Source organism: Canis lupus, chromosome 1, assembly GCF_048164855.1.
Source record: "Canis lupus baileyi chromosome 1, mCanLup2.hap1, whole genome shotgun sequence".
NCBI lineage: Eukaryota > Metazoa > Chordata > Mammalia > Carnivora > Canidae > Canis > Canis lupus.
Window position 1 is genome coordinate 43,782,680 of NC_132838.1, and position 22,101 is coordinate 43,804,780.

The 22,101-nt window shown below is 34.0% G+C and overlaps 1 protein-coding gene and 1 long non-coding RNA gene across 2 annotated transcripts; one reads left to right on the forward strand and one right to left on the reverse strand.

Moving 5' to 3' along the window:
• Positions 1 to 76: 76 nt before the first annotated feature.
• Positions 77 to 21,890, forward strand: MYCT1 (MYC target 1). The gene is made up of 2 exons (XM_072828231.1): positions 77 to 277; positions 19,341 to 21,890. The coding sequence occupies exons 1-2, from the start codon at positions 94 to 96 to the stop codon at positions 19,847 to 19,849; spliced, it is 693 nt and encodes a 230-aa protein (XP_072684332.1). The 5' UTR covers positions 77 to 93; the 3' UTR covers positions 19,850 to 21,890.
• LOC140616243 (uncharacterized) lies at positions 11,139 to 15,250 on the reverse strand. Its single transcript, XR_012016815.1, has 3 exons — positions 14,977 to 15,250; positions 11,804 to 11,855; positions 11,139 to 11,385 (listed from the first exon to the last, which is right to left on the reverse strand). It is a non-coding gene; the product is annotated as an uncharacterized lncRNA (long non-coding RNA).
• Positions 21,891 to 22,101: the final 211 nt, after the last annotated feature.

The window sequence follows — 22,101 nt, forward strand, 5'->3', positions numbered from 1 at the left end:
TGTGGAATTCCAAGATAAGAAAAACAGTTGCTAATTTGAGTATAAAAGCAGGAAACATGATACACTTGTTTCCTTTTATGCAAACACAAGTATATGAGGGGTTGTGTGAAAATTATTTTTCTCTTGCCGAACCACAAAGACATAGAATCAAAGTGCTTCTTTTGGACATACTGGCTTTTCTTTCTTTCTTTTTTTCTTCTGTCTATTCTATTTCTTGTGGATATTATGGCTAATAACACAACAAGTTTAGGGAGTCCATGGCCAGAAAACTTTTGGGGTAAGATATTTTCTTTAACTGTTCTTAATTTAAAGTTAGGATGCAGAAATTGTACTGCAAAATTTACTAAAACATTGAAAATCTCTGAGACATTTTGTTTACCATAAACTGATTAAGTTTGCATAGATTTATTAAAATAAGTGTATTCGTGTAAAATGTCTTGAAAGTGGGTTATGAAGACTTTCAAGAAGAATCTGGGCAACAAGCATAGATTTTGGCTGGTGTACAAAATATAAATAGAAAATAATGAGAATAAACATGAGAAAAAAAAAGATAGAAGTAATTGTTTAGAATATGACAATGTGGATTTTGTTGGAAAAATAAGTTGTGTTTTAAAGTTATAAATTGATATTTTATGAAATCAAGAGTTGTTACAGAGGCTATTTTAACTTAAATTGTTAATGTTATACTCCTTAATTTCCAAAGTGAATCAAAATAACAAAATCTATACTTCAAGAGTGTAATGACAGTTAAAATAAGGAATCTTATGAAGTTAGAGGACGAAAAAAATTTAGTAGAAAAGATTCACTGGAAATAACATCACATAAAACGTTAAAAGGAAACCTACCATGGGAAAAAAGAAACAGTATAAAAGTATTTTTAGGCGGAGTTCAGACACAACTACTAGTTAGTTAGTCATCAATAGCAGGGTAGAGCTAAAGTTGAAATAACCAGTTCTTCTAGGCTAAAGAAGGCAAGGGCTAGCGAAGAAGGGCCAGGATGTAAAACTGGCAAGTATTTTTGGATTCAGGGAAATTTTAAAAATAAAAGAGGCTATTTCAGTTAAATTCAGGAAAAAAAAATTTTAACGGAGACAATAGAGTTTCTGAAGAGATCAATAGCCCTATTTATTGATCCAGAATGAGTTTCTAATCTTCTCAGAGCACGATTTCATACTTTCGTGATTTGTGGAGATGCTTTGTAAACTATCAGTGAAAATAAGTAGCAGTGATGACCATCCCTAACAACCTCACCTAACTGTTCACCATCCTACAAACGTGCATGAAGGGAATTCATTCATTCATTCTTCTTTTTTTTTTTTTTTTTAACCATAAACCCTTTATGTTTGCTTCAGGCCTGGAAAGGAGAGATATTAGTGAACATCCTAATCTAATTATTAAAAAATAATAAGAAGAAAGTAAATTATGTTTGCATATTGTAAAGGATGGCTTTGATAATAAGTAATTCCAGGTGGACACCAACACACAATAAGCCTTAGAATTATGGAAGTCTTAATTATATATATTTGTTACAATATTGCTTGCTGTCCCATTTATAGAGAAAGTGAATGCACTAAACACACTGAACATAGCTAGAGTGTGTTTGCACTAAATTCATCATTACAAAAATTGCTATACAAATTATTCAAAAGTAGAGTAGCTCTTTCCATAAAAATTAATATGTAAAAGCCAGTTCTATTTTTTTTCAGGCCATTTGAAGTTAAATTTCAGGCTTACTTATGTAAAAGAAATCAGCCACTGACTAAAACATAGTTAGTAATCATAAAATAAATGTGAATTAATAAGAGAATGCTTAATTGAAGCCTATTTACCAATCCTAAAAATACTGATTTTTGTTTTAAGTGCAGAAATTTGTGCTTGAGAAGGAACTTACTGTTCCAAACATAGTTGCTAGTGTTTCTTGTCTTAGTATGTGAATACAATGGAAAATAGATGGAAATAATGAAAACCAGGAAGGGGAGTGTTCATTGATAAGCATTAACAAAACCAATACAAATATGTTGAGCAGATACATTAGGAATGATTTGGGGAAAGTATATGAAAGATCACATTATTTCTTCTAGGATAAAAAATATTAAGTATAAAATGTAAAAATCTAAATGTAAATATACTAAATGTAGAAATTTCCTAAGATATAAATGTTGATCTTTTAAGTTTTTATTTCTTTTTTGTAACTAAATTGACATCTATTTTGATCATTGACTCCACGAATATATTATTTTGAAAATCTTATAAAGTACAGTATAATGTGTTGTCTATTGCCTCCAAAGACAATTGTCTGCTTGACATTTCGAATTTAGAGAATAAAGATAGAATAGTTGAGAAAAGCAAAACTTATGCATTGAATCATATGAATTTCTCAAACTTAACACACTTACGATGTATAAAAAGTTGTTTTCCAGATATCATTTTTTGGTTTACTGTAATGAATGTTGAAAAATAAGATAATGATACCAGGTTATTACCAATTATAATAGCTTGCATTTCATTACTATACTGCAAGCATTATAGTAATCAGTGCAAGAGGGAGCAAAAAAATTGGCTTGAGCCTGACAACACAGCTGAAGACCACCTTGTGTTTCTCACTTTTTCTTTCTGTAATGCATTTCCCTTCTCTATGAACATTCCCCACCAAAGCAGCAGGAACTAGAACCTGTAAAAGTTTGCTGGATCCTGCCTTCATAAAACAGTAGACACAGATCCTTAAACTTGGTTATCTTTTTGGTACTTAGCATCATAAAGAAGACATAGTTTGGGTTGTGTTTCCTGCCTTACCATGCATTTTTTCTTTTGGCTGGTACCATGGAAAATTGGGGGAGTTACTGGTTCAGGAGCTTGTATTTATTCACCTCATTTAATCCTTACATAAACTATAATGTCTGGCTTCAAGAAGATCACACTCTTGGGGGAGATTATGTCTCCATACATATGCAAATATATGCCTATATTCTTATGGAGTAACGCTAGACAATACATGGGGAAAAGGCAATGATTGTTGAGTTTTTTTTTTAAATGGCCAAAATGGTCCCCAAATTTTTCTTTCTTAGAAAAAAAAATGAGGCTTTACCTGTTCCTATAAGTCATATAAGGTTCAAAGAAAGATAATCCTCAGAAGGACATTTTAGTCATTCATTCTCCCTTTGTTAACTTATTAATGCATTGACTCATCTATCAATTCAATTTATTAGTTTACTCAGAAACACTGCCTGACCATCCACTAAGTATAAGTCAATGGGTTAAGTGTGAGTGATACAAATAGAGCATAGTTGGACAATTTCAGGGAGTTCAGGAGAAATATTATCAGCCAACATGCAGAAGCAAAAACACACAAGCCACATTTGTGGAGATGAATGGTTTGAGGCAGATTTGTGCAAAGTTTTGAATGTCAGTGTAAAAGTTTGACCTGATTTAAGTAATAATTTTCGATTTTATGACTTCAGCTCTCCCTATTTTCCTCTTCCTTAAGACTTTTCTCTGAGATTGGAAAGGGCACAGGGTGGGAAAGGGCACTGAGATTGGAAAGGGACTTTTCTCTGAGATTAGAAAGGGCACAAAGTATATGGGAGTTATATACTTATAGAGGGTATTGGAAGTAGAGTATTTGATTCTTGATCAAGTTCTGATCTCTGCTGACATCTACTGATGCGTATTTCTCATCTGTTTTTAAAACATTGCCCTTTCCCTCCTCTTCTACTGAGGGCTCTTACATAAAATCTGGCTCATGGTCTATGCAACATTTGTTAATGGATAGTTTCTCCTTTCTTTATGTCCCCTCTGGTCTACTGCCTTTCATTCAGGTACTTTTCCATCTGTCTCAGTGGTACAGAACAATATTGAATGCTCTTCCATAATCCTAGAGTTGTGAAAGGCTTTTGAGGTGAAGCTGTTTATCAGATGCCCTAGGCCCAGATATAGCAATATCTTCCATCCTCACTTCTACTTTGCCCCTTAGACACCCAGGGTTCTCAGAGGGGCCAGTCATCTTCCCCATTTGGCCTAAGAAATTGAGAATAGATACCACCTTCTCTGAGATTCCCTTAATCAATCTATAATTCATCCCAGGGAGAGATGGAGTGATGATTCCTTCTCCAAAACCCTTACTAGTCACTAGGTCTTCTTATCTCTCCAAAACCTCTCCTTTTTGCACTGCTTTTGATAACTGACTTATTATGCCCTGAATGTTTGTGTCATTACCCTCATCACCTTCAAATTCATATGTTGAAGCTGTGATGCCCAGGACAATGGATGGTAGTAGAAGATGGGATCTTTGGGAGGTAATTAGGTTTAGATTAGGTCATAAGGACGGGGGGCTACATGATACATTTAGTGGCCTGAGAAGAAAAGCAAGTGAGATTGCTCTCTCTCCCAATCTTTGGGAGCATACATTGAGGAAAGGTCAAGTGATGACACAGCAGGAAGAAGAGGGTCGCCTGTGAGCTAGGAAGCTCTCACCAGCCCCTGGTCATGCTGGCATCTTGGTCTTGGACTTTCTAGCCCCCAGAATGATGAGAAACAAGTGTTTGTTGTTTAAGGTATGCAGGCCATGGTGTGCTGTATGGCAGTTCATGTTGACAAGTACATGACTCATAGACTCTGGTTTATTTTTCCCAATACTGTTCATTAAGGTAAAAAGTATACTTTTGAGTCCTTTAGACTCTCAGCATTTTGAAACTCCAATAAACAAACAAAGCATAACACTCATATTTCTCAAAATATCTAGCGATTAGAGTAAAACAACTGGTTTTCAAGATTTTTATCTATTTGTTTTCATCTATTCTATATATTTAGTCCAGTTAGAAATTCTAAGCATCAACTTTTTATTTTCCTATGCATGCTAGCTAACAGTACTAATCCTTTCCAAGGTAATCAAAGAGATGAAAGGTTGTGAATTGATTTATTGAGTAGTCAAGTGTCAAGGGAGAGAAAACCTTGTTAGTAGCTGAAAATTCTATTCCTCAGACTGTAAAAGTATGGCTTTTAGGGGTCTAACCCCTACAGATGGGAGTAGGGAGTTTCCAGAGAAACTGGGGACAGAGTAAACTTATAGACTAGACATACAAATCCCAATGATGTCCTCTATATTATCTGCTAAATAGCAAACAAATACTATTGTGTTTCTTTCTTTTTTTCTTTTTTCTTTTTTTTTTTTTTTACTATTGTATTCCAAATGCATATCTTTAATTTGTAGTTTTAAAACTTTGGGCCTATATGCATTATTGCATATTACCAACCTACCAATTATTTCTCTTAACTCATTACCTAGAAAGCTTGAAAAACAAGTGTTTATAAATGCTTGTCTTTAAACCTGCTGCATCTGAATTATGCAGAAATATTTGAAAATACATCTCTCACTGGGCTCTGTGATTAGAGATAAGATTCAATAAGTATAAGCCTAGAGGTCTATAACCTTTAATAGGACCCTGACCTTAGAACTCCTGTATCTACATTCAAGAGAGAAATTTGCCTATAATAACCTTTTCTTGTGATAGCCTGGTCACATTTGGTATCAGTGTTATTTATGCAGGTCTCATAAAACAAGCTAGGAAGGGTTTCCTATTTTTCTATTACCTGGAAAAATATGTGCAAGATTGGCATTGTTTTTCATTTAAATGCTTTAGAAAATTTACCAGTGTAATTATCTATAGCATTTTTAATAGGAAACTTTTAAATGACAGAACCACTGTCTTTAACAATAGTGGATCATTCAGATTTTCTATTGATTCTTCTAATAATTATGGAAATTTGTGTTTTCTAAAGTTTTTCCCACTTAAATTTCTAAATATGTTGCCTTACAGTTGTTCAGGATATTCTTTCATATGTTTTTCTAATATTTTATTATGAAAATGTTCAAATTTAGAGAAACATGTAAGGGATTTTTATAGTTTATACCCATATATCTACCAGTTAGATTCCATCATTGACATTTTTACAATACTTATTTTATTCACCAATCTATTAGCTTACATTTCAAAGCAGATTGAGGACATCAGTGTACCTCCTCTTAATTAAATTACTTCAGCATGTATATCATTAATCAGAATTCAATATTTTTTGTTTTTTTTTCTTTTAACATCAAATTTACCTACAATGAAATGTGTAAAATAAATAATAATGGAGTGCACAGACCATAACTCAACATATGTTGAATTTTGCCAACATGTACACACCTGAAAAACTCAAACCCCAATCACAGTAAATATTATCACCAACCCCAGAAGTTCTCTAATTTCACATGCCAGTCAATTTCTATCTACACCATCCCCAGAGGAAACCTTTATTATTTTTTTTCTAGAACAGATTAGCTTTGCTTGTTCTAGAACTTCATATAAATGAAATCATACAGTATTTACTCTTTTGGCTATTAAGAATAAAACTGTGGCAAATATTCTTCTGAAAGTCTCTTGTTGATATGTTTTTTCATTATTCCTTTGTATATTCTAGTCACAAATCACTTGTCAGATATATATTTGTAATGTTTCTACCTGCCTGTGGTTTGCTTATTTATTTTTTTACCTGTCTTTTGCTGAGCAGGTTTAAAAATTTTCAAGTCTAATCTATTCACCTTGATATCACCTATGTACTGTGTGTGTTTATTTTAAATGAATTGAAAGAAAATAGTCTTTTATGTTTACACTGTTACTATTTCTGATGCTTTTTTATTTCTTCCTCAAGATCTAAGTCTTTTATCTGGTATTATTCCCCATCAATCTAAAGATTTCCTTGAGCAAAGCTTTTAATGTAGATCTTCTGGTGATGAATTTTTCTCCTACACCTGAAAGATTCTTTATTTCACTATTATTCTTAAAAGATAATTTTCAGGATATGCAATTCTGGGTCAATTGGTTTTTAAATTACTTTGAAATATGATTCTATCTTCCTGGAGATTAGTATTCAAATAATGAGTTTTTCTGAGTGTAATATGTCATTATTACATTGTTATTTTTATTTGGCTAATTTCAGTTTATCATTGATCTTTAGCTGTTTGATTATGATGTGCCTATACATGGTTCTTTATGTATTTCCTGCTTGGTATTTCTGAGACTCTTGAATCTGTAAATTAATTTCTTTCACTAATTTTGAAAAATTTCAGCCTTATTTCTTCAAATAATTTTTATCTCCATTCTCTCTTTCCTTTGCTTTTGGTACTATGTGTATGTGTAATTACACATATATTAAATATTTTTATACTGTTTCATAATTCCCCAAGGCTCTGTTCCCGTCCACCAATTATTATTTTTTCTGTTTTTCAAATTGGATAATTACATTAATTTATCTTTAAGTTTACTCTTTTCACTGTCATCTTTTTAAAAAAGATTTTATTTATTTTGAGAGAGAGAGAGAGCATGTGAGCACAAGCAGTGGGAGGGGCAGAGAGAGACAGAGAGTCTCAAGGAGACTTCCCACTGAGCACAAAGCCCAGTGTGGTATTCAATCTCATGACCCTGATCATGACCCAAGCCAAAATCAATAGTCGGACACCTGACCGACTGAGCCACCCAGGTACCCCTGTTTTCACTGTCATCTTAAATTCAATGTTAGATTCATCGAGTGAATTTTTTTAGATATTCTCTTTAGTTCCATTTGGTTCTTTCTTAGAGTTTGTATTTTCTGTTGATATTTCCCACTTTTCATTCATTATGAACACTTCATATCATTGAACATAAATATACAAGTTTAAAATTTTATCTCTCTCTCTCTCTATCTCTCATGAATAAATAAATAAAATCTTAAAAAAAAAAGCATTCAAATTTTATCTGCTAAGTTCAACATCTGGTCATCTTAGGCTATGTCTTTGTTGACTAACTTTTCTCCTGAGAATGGGTCATACTTTCCTGTTTCCACATATGTCAAGTACTTTTATGCATCACGGACATTTTAAAGGGTCCTTTGGATTCTGCTATATTACCTTGAAGAGTTGTTTTTTTTTTTTTTTCCAGTTTGTTCTCACAGGCAAATAACTTTGTAGAACTCAAACCACAAAAACCTGTAAAGCCTGTCTCTTGGAAGGCAATTCAGGTCTCAGTTTAGTTGAGTTGACTTATTTATTTTCTCTAGCTGTGCTATTTGAAACATGCAATGTGGTTCTGGAGTCGGCCATAGATACAGGAAGTGTTTATCAATAATATTTTGAGATCCTCCTCTTGGCATTCTTTTTTCTACAATTTCTCTCTCACATTTAAGTGGCTCTGATTACCACAATTTCTGTCCTCTGTTTCTCTAGACTGGAAATACTGTAGGTTCTCAATTGGTATTTTACCTGCCCACATAATTCAGTCTGAAACTGTCCTCAGGCTAGAAGTTTTGAAAACTAGAAAATTCACCTACTGCTTGCTTTTCTTGTCATTTATTCAGTGCCTTTAGGTAGGATTTTTTGAGGCGGAGAGCAGTGTTGTTTCCAGTGCTTAGTCCTAGTACCTGGAAGGGTCAGTGCATAAAAGCTAACTTGGAATCCTATCTTCATGTTTTCACTGCCTATAGAATCTGTTCTAATGCCATCTTTTTAATTTTTGATACTCTCTCTCCCTCCTTCTTCCCTTCCCACTTCCCATCTTGGTCATTCCCATCAATAGTTAATCAACTTTTTATTAGATTTTCTTTTTCATGGAAACCACATTTGGTTTTGGTAATTCTACCTCTTTGTTTCTTTCTTTTTTTTCTTTTTGTTTATGTCATTACATTCCACTTTTAAAAAACTTATTTACTCTATTCCATTTTACTTGTGTTTGATTTAGTTTTTATTTTTGTTTTTGTTTTTGTTTTTTGTTTTTTTTTGCTAGTTTCTTGATATGGAAGCTTATATCATTGGTTTTTCAGCTTTTTTCTTTTTAAATGTATGCCTCTAAAGCTACACATTTTCCTCTAAACACAGTTTTAGGTGCATTTTAAGTGTTTTGATATTTCATATTTCTAATATAATTTAGTTAAAATATCTTCTAACTTTAATTAAGTATTTTTGATTATTTTTATAGGTTCCTATTCTTGAAATTTTTCAACTTGTTAAATATTTTAACATATTAATTCATTGTTTTAATATTTGTGCCTGATAACTGTAATATGTTGATAACTTATAGTTATTTTTCTATGATATATTTGTTCTCTTGGTTTTTGTTCATCTGATCTTGTCACTTGGAATAATTGTAATGTATTATTTATGCTCAATATTGTTTTGGGCATTGTAGAAACAATTTAAGACTCTGAGTAAGGTTATCTTTTTCTAGAAAGGATTAATTTTTCTTCTGGAGTTAGTTGGGGTCATTTCATCTTAATCGAATCTGATCTGATGTGTACCTACATTTCTATCTTTGTGAGGTCTTCTCTTTCTCCTGTTTGCTCTTACTGTTAGGGAATAGGCCTTCAAGGGCCCTACTAAGTGTCTAGGATATTCCCAGAGTCCATTTTCCTTGGTAGTTCTTAACTGCAATTTTTGTTTCCAAGACTACTTAAATTGCACAGAATTCTACTCAGATTTTTTGCCTCTCTTTAAAGATTATTGTCACGTGAGATTTTTCTTCTCCTGTACTTTGTTATTTTGAGGTAGCAGTCTTGGCAGGTCTTTGATGGCTTCAAACAGATTTTTAAAAAATATTTTTAATATTTATCTTTTAATTATTCTCAGTGTTTTCTTTTTTTTTTTTTCTCAGTGTTTTTCTATGGGCTAATTCATCACATACAAAAAAAAAAATAAAGTATGCTACCCTCTTCCTTTCAAACTTACTTTATACTCTAGCAATATTGTTAACTAAATATATTCAGAATATGGCTTATGCTCTATGCCCTTAGTCAAAACTATGTACAAATCTCCCAGGCTCTTGTTTATTTGAGCCATAGCCATGCACAGAAGACAATTCAAATCTCATTTCTTTCATCAAGCTTTTTATTTATTTTCTTTCTTTTTTTTTTTAAGATTTTGTTTGTTTATTTGAGAGAGAGAGAGCAAGAGCATGAACATGGTGAGGGGCAGAGGGAGAGGGAGAAGCAGGCTCCCTGCTGAGCAGGGAGCCCAATGCAGGGCTCAATTCTGGCACCCCAGGATCAAGACCCAAGCCAAAGGCTGACACTCAACTAACTGAGCCACCCAGATGCCCCTCATCAAGCTTTTTCCAACCATTCTAGATACAAGTTGTCTTTCATTTCTAATGACACTTATATAGCCTAAACACTTATGCATCTTATTTACTGTTAAAAATAGTATAAATTAATGAGTCTAGTTTCCGTTACTCTGGAAGGAAAAGGAAAACCACGGGTGTTGGTTAGGCATTAGAAGTGGGACAAGATGAAATTTTCAATAGGGTGATCAGGGTAGGCCTAAATAAGAAAGTGATATATGAGTGAAAACCTGAAGTTAGCCATGGGATAGCTAGGGAAAGAATTTCAGGAATAGGCTACAACTCATGCAAATCCCTAAGTCAGGAGCATATCCAGTGTGTTTAAGAAATGGTGGGATGGAGCTAAGACAGAGGAAGAGTAAAAATGAGCATAGATAATTGGGAACAGGTCAAGTTGGAACTTTAAGAACATTTTTAGGAGTTTGCTTTTGCTCTGGGAGAAGTAGAGAGGTTAGATCTGACTTACATTTTCAGAGGTTCAGTCTGGCTACTGTATTGAGATTAGAGTGTTGTTGGGGAGTGGCAAAAGCAGGAAGACCAGGTAGAGGGTCTGAATACTTCAGCTCATAGGTAGGGGTCACTTGGACTAGGGAGGCAGCAGAGTAGATAGGAAAAGTTGAATTCTGCACATGTTGTAGAAAAAAAAACAAATGGTATTTTCTGGCAGATAAGCTACACATAGAAAATATTTACTCTTTGTTTACTTTATTATAACTAGTCGAGTTTTCTGTGCCCTAGATGTTATTCTCTCCAAAAATATCTTTGTCAAATTCTTATTGCATGAACCATCCTCCTATGTACTTCAGGGTACTAAGAACAGAATAGCTTGCTTTGGCATTAGCTGAGCTTCTGATTCGTATAATTGCAAAGGATTCTATGAATTGATTCATGTTCCATTATGTTGACACTGATAAAATCGCTTTTCAGATATTGGAACAGTTTAACAAAAGGCCACTAGATGGTGACCTCTACTAAATTTTAATACTATGAAGCATTGATTAGATGTACGGAAAACCAGATTCAATATTAGAATCTTCAAACTGAAAGACACATAGTGGCCATAAATATTAGGTGGAGGAGTCAAATGATTTGGGTAGGTTATACAACTATTAGTAGAAATAGTTATTATTCATTGAGGATTTATGTACCAACCCCTTGTTAGTTGTACAGACATACATTATAAATCATGATAAGGATACCTAATTTATACGCCTTACCTTATTGTTGTTAGAATTTGTTCCTTTTGCCTTCAAAGGGAGATCTGCATTTTTAAGCATAATCATTTGGTCTCAAAAGTTGCATCATATTTTATTATATAAATAAAATTACAGCACATTTTTCCTCCCCTAAGATTGTTGATAAATAAAAACGCAAACTGTCCTTTAAAAAGAACTATCTGTGCCAATGTATTTTTTTGGGGACAATTTTAAAATAGTGCATCTAAAAAAAAGTCTTCCAAAATTTCTTATAAAAAATCTGTCACAATGAAATTATATATATGAAAATTTAAAGATGTATGGCCAATAGATTCTGTTTCATTATATATTTTCTGGTTTCTAGTTTGATTCAGAAAAATCATTAACTACAGTTAAATAAAATCACTATGGAAGACGATTCTGGAACAAGCTATACTATAATTATGGCTCGAATAGATAAAGGGTATTAAAGAGGACACCTACCTTGATGAGGACCGAGAAATGTACAGAACTGTTAAATCTTTATATTATACATCTGAAACGAATATACCATTATATGTTAATTAAATCTGAATAAAAAATTTTAAAAAATATAAATACATTTCTTTCTAACTGCTTTTCTTCATTTGTACACTTGTTTTTGCATTCTTGATTTAAGGGAGCTTAACAAGATAGATAATAAGCTTTTTTACCAAAGAAAATTAAGTAAATCCATATCAAAAGCAGTATGCTTTTTAAATGTCATTTTTATAACTTCTGTAAGCTCCATCTTATCTTCCTTTATATTCATTCAAAATGTAACTAGTTTGTTACTAATGTATATATATTATTCTCATGATTCTCATGTATATTTAAAATGTATTATTTAATCTTTTTCAGATATCTCTATAACCATATGTAGTCTTCTGTTTATAATAGAAATATGGTATTTTGAGTCATTATTACCTATTCTGCCTAAATTTCAGGCACATATGATAGCTCCATGTCAAATATTATATTTAATATTATAATATCAAAAATATTATAGAAATATTATAAAGCCATAAATAATAGTCATTTAAGATAGATTTGTCAAACTGCTGTCCTAGAAATATTGTTCTAATTTTAGTGCCACCAAAATAATCTTTTTACCCACAAAACTGAAATTTTTCATATAAGAAGATTTTTTATTATTGAACATATTTTTTACCAACTGATCTACTCGAGTTTGGATGTTACCCTTGTTTTCTTTCTCCTTTCTTTCTTTCTTTCTTTCTTTCTTTCTTTCTTTCTTTCTTTCTTTCTTTCTTTTTTCTTCTTTTTCTTTATTTCTTCTTTCTTTCTTTCTTTTTTTCAAAAATATTTTTATTTATTTATTCATGAGAGACACAGAGAGAGAGGCAGAGATATAGGCAGAGGGAGAAGCAGGTTCCATGCAGAGAGCCCAACATGAGACTCAATCCCAGAACCTTGGGATCACAACCTAAGCCAAGGGCAGATGTTCAACCACTGAGCCACCCAGATGTCCCTGTTACCCTTTTTTTTTCTTATATCAGAATGATATATTTTGGAAATCAAACAATCATCTGGCACATAAATCCATTTCTTACTCCATATATTTTGGTTGACTTTGCTAATTTTCTTAATCAATTTCATAGACAAAATATTATTTTCCCTTAACTCTATATTTTAAGTTTCTGATTTTTTTCTTGAAATTGAACCTCATGCTATTTTTCAATACAAATAAACCATTGGAAACATTTTATTTGTCAGGATAGACAGCAATAGAGAGTTTAAAGGGTACAAACATGACCATGCCTAAGAACCCCTGAATATATCACCCATTGCCTGATTATATTCTGAGCTGTTTAGAATCCTCAATCAGATGATAGTGCCTGCATGGGCTTATTCAGAAAGGCAGGGGCATATACTTTTGCAAATTTGAGTATTTGTCTTCTCAGTCTACGTCATACATGAGTAAAAGCAATAGTCCCCTGACAGTGCTAGCTGTCATTATTCAATTATTAAAATAAACCAAGGATTAGTTCTACTACATAAACCTCAGACACTGTTTCAATATCAATAAAATGAGGATTCTAAGCCAAGGCATTTTTAAGAGTTGGTTTTAGCTGAAATCCCTTATCTATAATTCTATATCTGAAGTTGTTAATATTTAAAATTCTCCAGTAGAGGCTGTTGATCCAGGAGACTACATGTATAGATGCATAATACTGCTTTAGCACAATTTCCCCAAGTATTTCTGTTTGTAACAGGCTACCAAATTGGGGGTGGCTCAGTCAGCTATGCAGCTGACTTCTGGCTCAGGTCATGATCTCAGGGTCCTGGGATCAAGCCCCATGTTGGGCTTCCTGCTCAGTGAGGAGTTGGCTTATCCTTCTGTCCCTGTCCCCTGCTCATGCTCTCTCTCTCTCATAAATAAATAAATAAATAAATAAATAAATAAATAAATAAATAAATCTATCTTTTTTAAAAATCTGGTATTAAATTGATAATTTTTTGTGAATTTTACATTATTCACTTTCATTTTAGATTAACTTTTCTTACAACACACCTAAAAAATAATCTGTTTCCCTTATAAGGTTACTTGAGAATCAAGTGATATGATATATAAAAAAAAACAGTGCCTGCAACCTATAAACTAAATTAATTTAATTAGAAAGATGCTATAGTGTTTTACAAAATAATGAAATAAAAATAAAGTTGCATTTTTTTAATGTCATATTTCCCAAAATGTCAAAAGCTTCCTAAAGCTTTAGTGATAACTTTCTGGGGTGGAGTAACAGAACTTCAAATTTAGAAGGAGCTTGTAGTTCACCTACTAGGTCTCTACCTGATGCACTGTTTTCCTATTCAAAAGTACAACATCTAGATGAACAGGAGTACATCTTTCATTCATTATTCTAAACAAGAAGACAGCATTTCTGAGTGATTTTGTTCAGATTCTTTGATTAAAGTGTTTCTCATAATTAACTCATGGATTCTCTGGAGTATAAATTATAAATAGGGATCCCTGGGTGGCGCAGCGGTTTGGCGCCTGCCTTTGGCCCGGGGCGCGATCCTGGAGACCCGGGATCGAATCCCACATCAGGCTCCCGGTGCATGGAGCCTGCTTCTCCCTCTGCCTGTGTCTCTGCCTCTCTCTCTCTCTCTGTGACTATCATAAATAAATAAAAATTAAAAAAAAATAAATTATAAATAAACTTGTCTAGGGATGACTGATCTCTCTAATAACATATAATAATAAATTATTCAATTTATATGCAATACATCTCACCAAAACAAAGATTGCCAAAAATACTCTGAAATAAGGAAAAATTAGCATTTTTTTAAAACCAAAGTACCAAATTCAGTAAACTGCCTGGACTTATTTGAAAAGACTAAAGACTTAGTTCTATGCAGTTTTTGAATTGTTTATAGTTTTTATTTATTTTCTAGAGCAATTAAAACATTTTTTAGGGAAGTAGAGAATTTATATAGCCATTACAAGTGACCAAAACTTAAAGGAAATTTAATGTTAATGATTATGATACAAATAAAAATTTGAGCAAATCTATTGTCTCATAAACTTACATAAAAGAGTAAAGTGAGCATGACACTTAACCTTTCCTAAAACATTATGACTTAATCTGATTATTAAGTTACTGCCAGTGGGATACCTGGGTGGCTCAGTGGTTGAGCATCTGCCTTTGGCTCAGGGTGTGATCTTGGGATCCGGGATCCAGTCCCACATTCGGCTCCCTGCAAACAGCCTGCTTCTTCTTCTGTCTGTGTCTCTGCCTCTCTCTGTGTTGCTCATGAGTAAATAAATATATCTTAAAAAAAATAAATTATTGCTAGAATATAACATTATAATTGAGATCTTAGGAACAAAAGCTCCACTCCCCCCATGTCTTATTTCTACTATATTATAAGGTATCATACTTTGGAATAATTTTTAGATTTTTTTTTACTTTGTGTCTCTCATGATCAAGTTTTTTCTTTCCTATTTTTACTATTGCTTCCCAGACTAAGTCATTACTATTGTTGCATATCTGAATCATGGCAGGCATGTCCAGACTCGTTATGTTATCTTCCCTGCTCTGGGCCTTGGTCTATTTCATTCATCACTACTAGCTCTATATGCTGTCTTTCCTATTAGGTCACTTTGTTCAAGCCTCTTTTGTGCTCTCTCTTGTTCATGATAGAGACTGAACCTTTCTCAAGGGGCACCTGTAACTTTCCATCATCTGACCTCAATCTACTCAGGGCAAAGTAGCCAATGGCCTCTTCATTGCCAGGCTTAAAGGACATTTTTCTTACCTTAATTGAAGTCTTATAGAATGTAAACTCCACCAGGGCTAAGGCCTTTTTCTTCATTGTTGCCTACAAACTTAGCATTACTAGGTTTCTAGTGGGTGCTTTATACATTAAACAAATGAATAGATGAAGTGTTTCTGGGGCAAATTAATCCTTCTTTGTTTCCTTGTTTTTTTTCTGCCACCTGTTAAACTGAGTTTCCTGGAAGCCTATTTTCAACTCCCTTGTACAAACAGTCTTACTTTTAGTCAAAGCGCTTTCCATGGATGGCTGCAAATCTTTTGTAGCATGGAGATTCCAAATGCTGCTTCTTTTTAAGTTCCATATTTATGTAATCTCGATTCCAAAGAGTACCTCAGGGGCACTCAGTTCTGCATCTTCCTAATATCAGCTTCCCCTAGTTCCAGTCTTGCCTTTCTCCCCAGTTTGGATGAATAATAGGAGTATCCACCCTTGCCTGCTCATGCCAGAATCCCAGGACTCATTCTAGTTTCCTTCTTTCCTCCATATAGCAAGGTGTGGCATTTTGATTGGTGGATTTTTATTTTTGGAGGATGGAGGTGGGGAGGAATTATATCCTTTTGTTTTTAAATTTATTTTTCTCTTGAAAGATCTTAAATTTTCCCTCCCTTCTTCCCTCTTCTCTTCCTCATTGTCTGGTGTCCAAAAAGCACCTCTCCTCTTTCTTTCTTTTCTGTTTTTTTTTTCTTTTCTGTTTTTAACAGCTTGTTTGAGATATAATTTGCATCTCATAATTCCTCCACTTGAAGGGTACAATTAAATGGTTTTGTTATAGACACGGAGTTATGTGACCATCACATCATCTAATTTGAGAATACTCTGCCCTTCAAAAAGAAACCTGTGACCATTAGCAACCCCTCCCATTCCTTTCCATCCTGCCCATCAGCCCTAGGCAATAACTAATCTGCTTGCTAACTCCATAGTTTTCCCCATCCTGGACATTTCCTGTAAATGGAATCCTATAAGATGAGATCTTTTGACTACACAATTTACCCTCTTCTTCCTCAGGGAAAAATTACTTCCCAAGCCTGCCTCCTCACATTCCTGCCTGCATGTTTTAAGACCCTTTACAATAGTCGGTGCCCTCAGAGAACAGGATACCTTTTCATTATTTTCACACTTTTTCTGGAATTGTCCTTCATCTCCAAGACTTGAGGTAGAAGTTTGGGAATGTATTGGTATCTGTTTTACTTTCTAGGTACCTTGAAATTTACATGTTCTCTGTCTTCTGAGGTCTGGGTTTTGCATAGTTTTATTTGTGCAACTTGTTCTCTATTGGTTTTTGGAAGAAATGTTGAGAAATCCTGATTTACGGCTTGACAGTGCTGTGGCAACCCAGAATTAGTGTAACTTCCTTTTTAGTTTCCAAACATTTGGGGCACTAATAGTTAATTTTGAATGTTACTATATAATCGATAGGTCTGATTTTAGTTTCTGACTATATTTATTATTTATTTGCTTTTTTCAGATAAAGCCTAACTCTCTGAAATCTCTGTCTCAAGAGGTTACATTTTAAGGCTATGAGTCAATATTATTTTTATGAGACACATTTTGGAAGAACAATACTTGGTTTAGCAGAGCTGTTCTAAATTGCGTTGTAATTTAGAAGTCATCTTCCTATTATAAGAATTTACTGTTTAGATTTAATATAAACCACTGTTTTAGAGGATTTTAATAGAAGTATTTGTGAAGGTATTTGTGAAAGTAGAACAAAACATACAGTCTTGACAAAGGAGATAAATGTAACAACATAAGGTGGAAGAACACTAAATATATCCTAAAATTAAAGAACAATAATTATTCTTATGTATCTGTTAACATTGGTTTATTTTGCTATTTCTGCATTATAGATTTTCTATGTATTATCATAGATTACAACAATAAACTGAAAAAAAACCTTAGTAATCATAAAATCTAACTCTTTCATTTAAAAAATAATGAGTCCAAACAGATTTCTAAAGATCACACAAAATGTTAGGGATAAAGCTGAGTTGAGAATGCTGCACTGGTCGGCTTTTTCTATTTAACAATCCACCCCAAAACATAGCAGCTTAAAAATACCATTTATTTAGCTTATAATTCTGTGGATCAGGAGTCTAGGCTGGGATCAGCTTAATAGATTTTTTTTTCTTTTTTCTTTTTTTTTTTTTTTTTTTTGCTGCCTTCCCTCTTGTGTCACAATCAGTTAGGTTGATGAACATCTGAATTATCTAGGATGACGCCATTCATGTGTTTGGAGGTAGCAGGCTCTTGGTCAGAGCAATAGGGGTAACTAGTCCAAACTCGTCAACCAGTAGGATGCATTTGTTCAGAGGCTAGTGGTTACAAGGCTTTTGGGAGCAGCAGAGGTAGAAGCTCAGAGATCTCTTAAAGTTTAGGCCTCATTTGGCACAGCTTCATTTCCATCCCATCTTTTTGGTCAAAGCCAGGTGTGAAGCCATCCCAGTTTTGAGGGTTGGGAAATAGACTGTATGTCTCAATGGGAGGAACCTCAAAGCCCTTCTCTTGTTTTCAAAATCTCCAAACCCCACTTAGCTAATTTCCAGTCCATGGCCCTCTCAGTACAGAATCCCTAGATGAGCAATTAGATAAGATAGCCTATGTTTTTACTTAGCCTTAACTAATCTTTGTTTATGAAACTTACGAGTCTATCCAAAAAGTGGTACTTGAAATGAATCTTGAAGAATAGGTTTTTCTGACAGAGATTTAAAAATTTGTCCAGATATAAAGAAAAATAGGTTTAAAAAAAATCACAGAGCTTCAGAGAAGAAGACAAGCTTTGGGATAGTGCGAAGGTCAACATGACTCATGGGTTAGATTACGGAGTGGAAGGCGGGCAAATGTGGTGGGTGATAAGGCTGGAGAGTCTTCTAATATCCAGCGTGTCTTTACATCCAGGGCAGGGGCTCTGCTATGCAGCTTTATTCAAAAATATGTTTTCAGTTCACAAGAGGCAATAAGGTAGAATTTCCATTTTGGGAAAACAACTCCCCGGCCCCCTGAACAGGAAATCCGAACAAATACAAGTTCTGTGAATTGATACTGATGCATAGCAGAGATTCTATGGATTCAGAGGATAAAAATTTCATTATCACAATGAGGGGCATGATAGCAGCATGAACTGGAACCGGTGGTCCAGGAGCTCAGGAAATAGAAGATAAATCAGTCAGCCCACCAAATGGTTCTAGCTCAGCATTTCCTATCTCAAAATGAGCACAGGAAGTGAGACATCATGAAGCCTGCAGGTGGGAGACATCACTGGGGTTGATGAAAGCAGACAGAGGAAAAAGCACAGTCAATTTGACTGCAAAATCCTTTATCAATTTCTGGCACATTATTACTGCTGTAGCTCAAAAGGAAATAATCTTTGGACTATATTTGCAATCTTGTAAAAATTTATGAACTAAAGAATGGCCTTTAAAAAGAAAGTTTATTTTTATTCTTTTTCTTTAGAGTGAGAAAATAGTATAAGCAATAGGAAATGCTACAGCTAAAAATGCCGTTTTATATTCTTTGGCTTTAATAAATGGAAGCATAACAGCTGATATTCACATGCAACTAGCACTTTTATTTCCCTGACACAGAATCTGTCTCAATTGATCATGTATTCCATAGTTACTATTTGGACTCTGTCCTGTGTTTTTTAACTGAACACCTATTTACAAATTCGGTTACCTATTTGATTTTTGTTTGCTTGTTTCAGAGGATGTTATAACGTCCTTCACAGTGTCCATTGCAATCGTGCTTGTAATTGGAGGATTTATCTGGGCTCTGTCTGTTTGCTTGTCTCGGAGAAGAGCCAGTGCCCCCATCTCACAGTGGAGCTCGAGCCGGCGATCGAGGTCTTCTTATAACCACGGCCTCAACAGAACTGGATTTTACCGCCACAGTGGCTGTGAGCGGCGGAGCAACCTCAGCCTGGCCAGCCTCACCTTCCAGCGACAAGCTTCCCTGGAACAAGCAAATTCCTTTCCAAGAAAATCCAGCTTCAGGGCTTCCACTTTCCATCCCTTCCTGCAAAGTCCACCACTTCCCGTGGACACTGACAGTCAGCTGGTGACTCTGCCCTCTTCCAGTACACTTCCTGCCATCACCTCACACAACCTGGGCCGGCCAGATTTCCACTGGTCCAGCAACAGCCTGCGAGTGGGCTTTTCCACACCGCCCCCACCTGCCTATGAATCAATTATAAAGGCATTCCCAGATTCCTGAGTAGGGTGCTTTTGGTTTTAATTTGTTTCTTCCTTTTACTGAAACAAAATTACAAATAGGCCTACTGGAATTTTGAGGGCATGGCCCAAACAGCTAATGAGTTTCCAAGCTGAGTTAGGCTCAAGTAGTTGGACATGACAGTGTAAAACACATTTCTTTGAATACATTTTTTCCTTCCTTGTGTCTCACAAGATAGTAATATTTTCCAATTAGTTATCTATTTATGTATTTTGTACTCAACGTGAAGGTTATTAAAGACAGTGATTCTTATCTAAGACTCAGCTGTGATACAATATATATATTAGACTAAAATTAAAACTTTAGATATTCGTGGTTTACAATACTCATTCACTGTCCAATGTGACTAGAAAGGGGAAAAAAAATCACTATGTCACTTTTTAAAAACAAAACAAAACAAAAACTATCTTAAGGAAACTTAATTTTACTTTCTTCAGAGTGATGTGAATTGTTTTATAATCCTGAATTTTTAATGGATTATATAAGCACAAAAATGACAGAACAGAGATTTCAAAGTTCCTTGAAGGCATTCATTTATGAGAGGAGTCAGAACCAAGGCAAGGAAGGGAACTTCTGTGGGTGTTATAGAACACTTCAGTTTTGCCACTTATTTTTCCCCCAGACTTTGTGTCTTTTCTGAGAATAGTTATCTACACCACTGAGGCAAAATCCGTAAGTTTCCTGAAATGACTGAACTCTTCTTCACTGTTGTAGTTATGTTGTTAGAAAAACAGCAATAGCAAATCCAATTCATTGACCTAACAATACACTTTAACACTGAGCTTACATTTTCCTAAGGGATACATTTTATTTCTTAGATCTAAATCTAGCAACCAGGAAAGCACTTTATCTAGGGACCTTCTCTTGGAACTCACAAACAACTAGGGGTCAGTAGTGAGAGAGTTTGTCATGAAATAAATGTTATAACCATGAATAATTCTCCTTCCTGGATCAGCTCATCAGGCATCATCCTTTGTTTGCTTCCTACGAATTTCAATCTCAGATTCTATGAAGAGTCTTTGTATAATGATGAAACCATGTCATATGGTCCTGGTGCAGACAATCACTTAAGGAGTCTGCTTCCACAAAGAGCCACCCCTGTAAAGAAAGGTACATTCCCAAATATGGGTACCAGAGGGCTTCAGTGGCCAAATGCCCATGGCTGCCCTTTTTCATTTAAGGACACGAGTTCACTGGAGTATTATTCAAAAGGCCTGTGGTTCATATCTGATATAGTGACTATTTAGCTTATGTTGCTGTTTATTTGTTTCTCTGAACATTGTAATTTTAGTGAAGAAAAAAATGTACTCTCATTTTAGCTTCTGCAATGCAGCGCTCACAGCAAATAGTATCTGAAGATGGTTCAAGAATGTAATAATATCTACATATAGTAAGAGATTCTGTATAGCATTTTCTTTAATATTTTTATTAGCATTTATCTTCCACTGTTCTTCAAGGACAATTATTCTTAATGATGTCTATAGATCAATGCTCTCTAATGTAATATACCAGAAAGAAAGAAGAGGGAGGGAGGGAGGAAGGAAGTGAGGAAGAAGGAAAGAGAAGAAGAAAGAAAGAAAGAAAAAAAAATCTCACAGGATAACCAGTTTGTTATCAGTTGGTTTTCAACAAATTTAGCAATTGTCATATAACCATGTAAGATTACAGAAGAGCATTAACTTAGTAACAAGGTTATCTTTTGCTTGTATGTCATCCTTAATATTTAATATGAGAAGTAAGGAAAGTGTATAGTTTTTAATCTAGAATTTATATTGGGAATAAAAATTGCTTGGTATCTCTCAAATTAGGAAAATAGAAGCAGAAGTTCTCTGGTGAATTTAACCATCTGGCGGAATTGTTATCACCTCTCTCTCCAAGTTTTGGAACAATCAAAATGAATATCTTATAAATACTGTGCAATGTATGAAATGTGAAATTAAAGCAAAAATGAAGGACTTTTTAAGTCGATCTGTTTAATTTGAAATGTTCAGTTGATTATGAAATAAAATTAAACTCATGTCAATTTTGATTCAGTGTATTAAGTAACCATATACATTAACATTTTAACCCAATCTAGACCATTCTTTATCTGCTCTTGAGACACAAACATTATTTTATATAAAAATATGTAACTAAAAACAATGACATTATAAATAAATGGAACAAGATATTTCAATTAATAATGCATATAGAAAATGAGTACTTTTTTGTTCAAAACATTAATTTAGATTCTT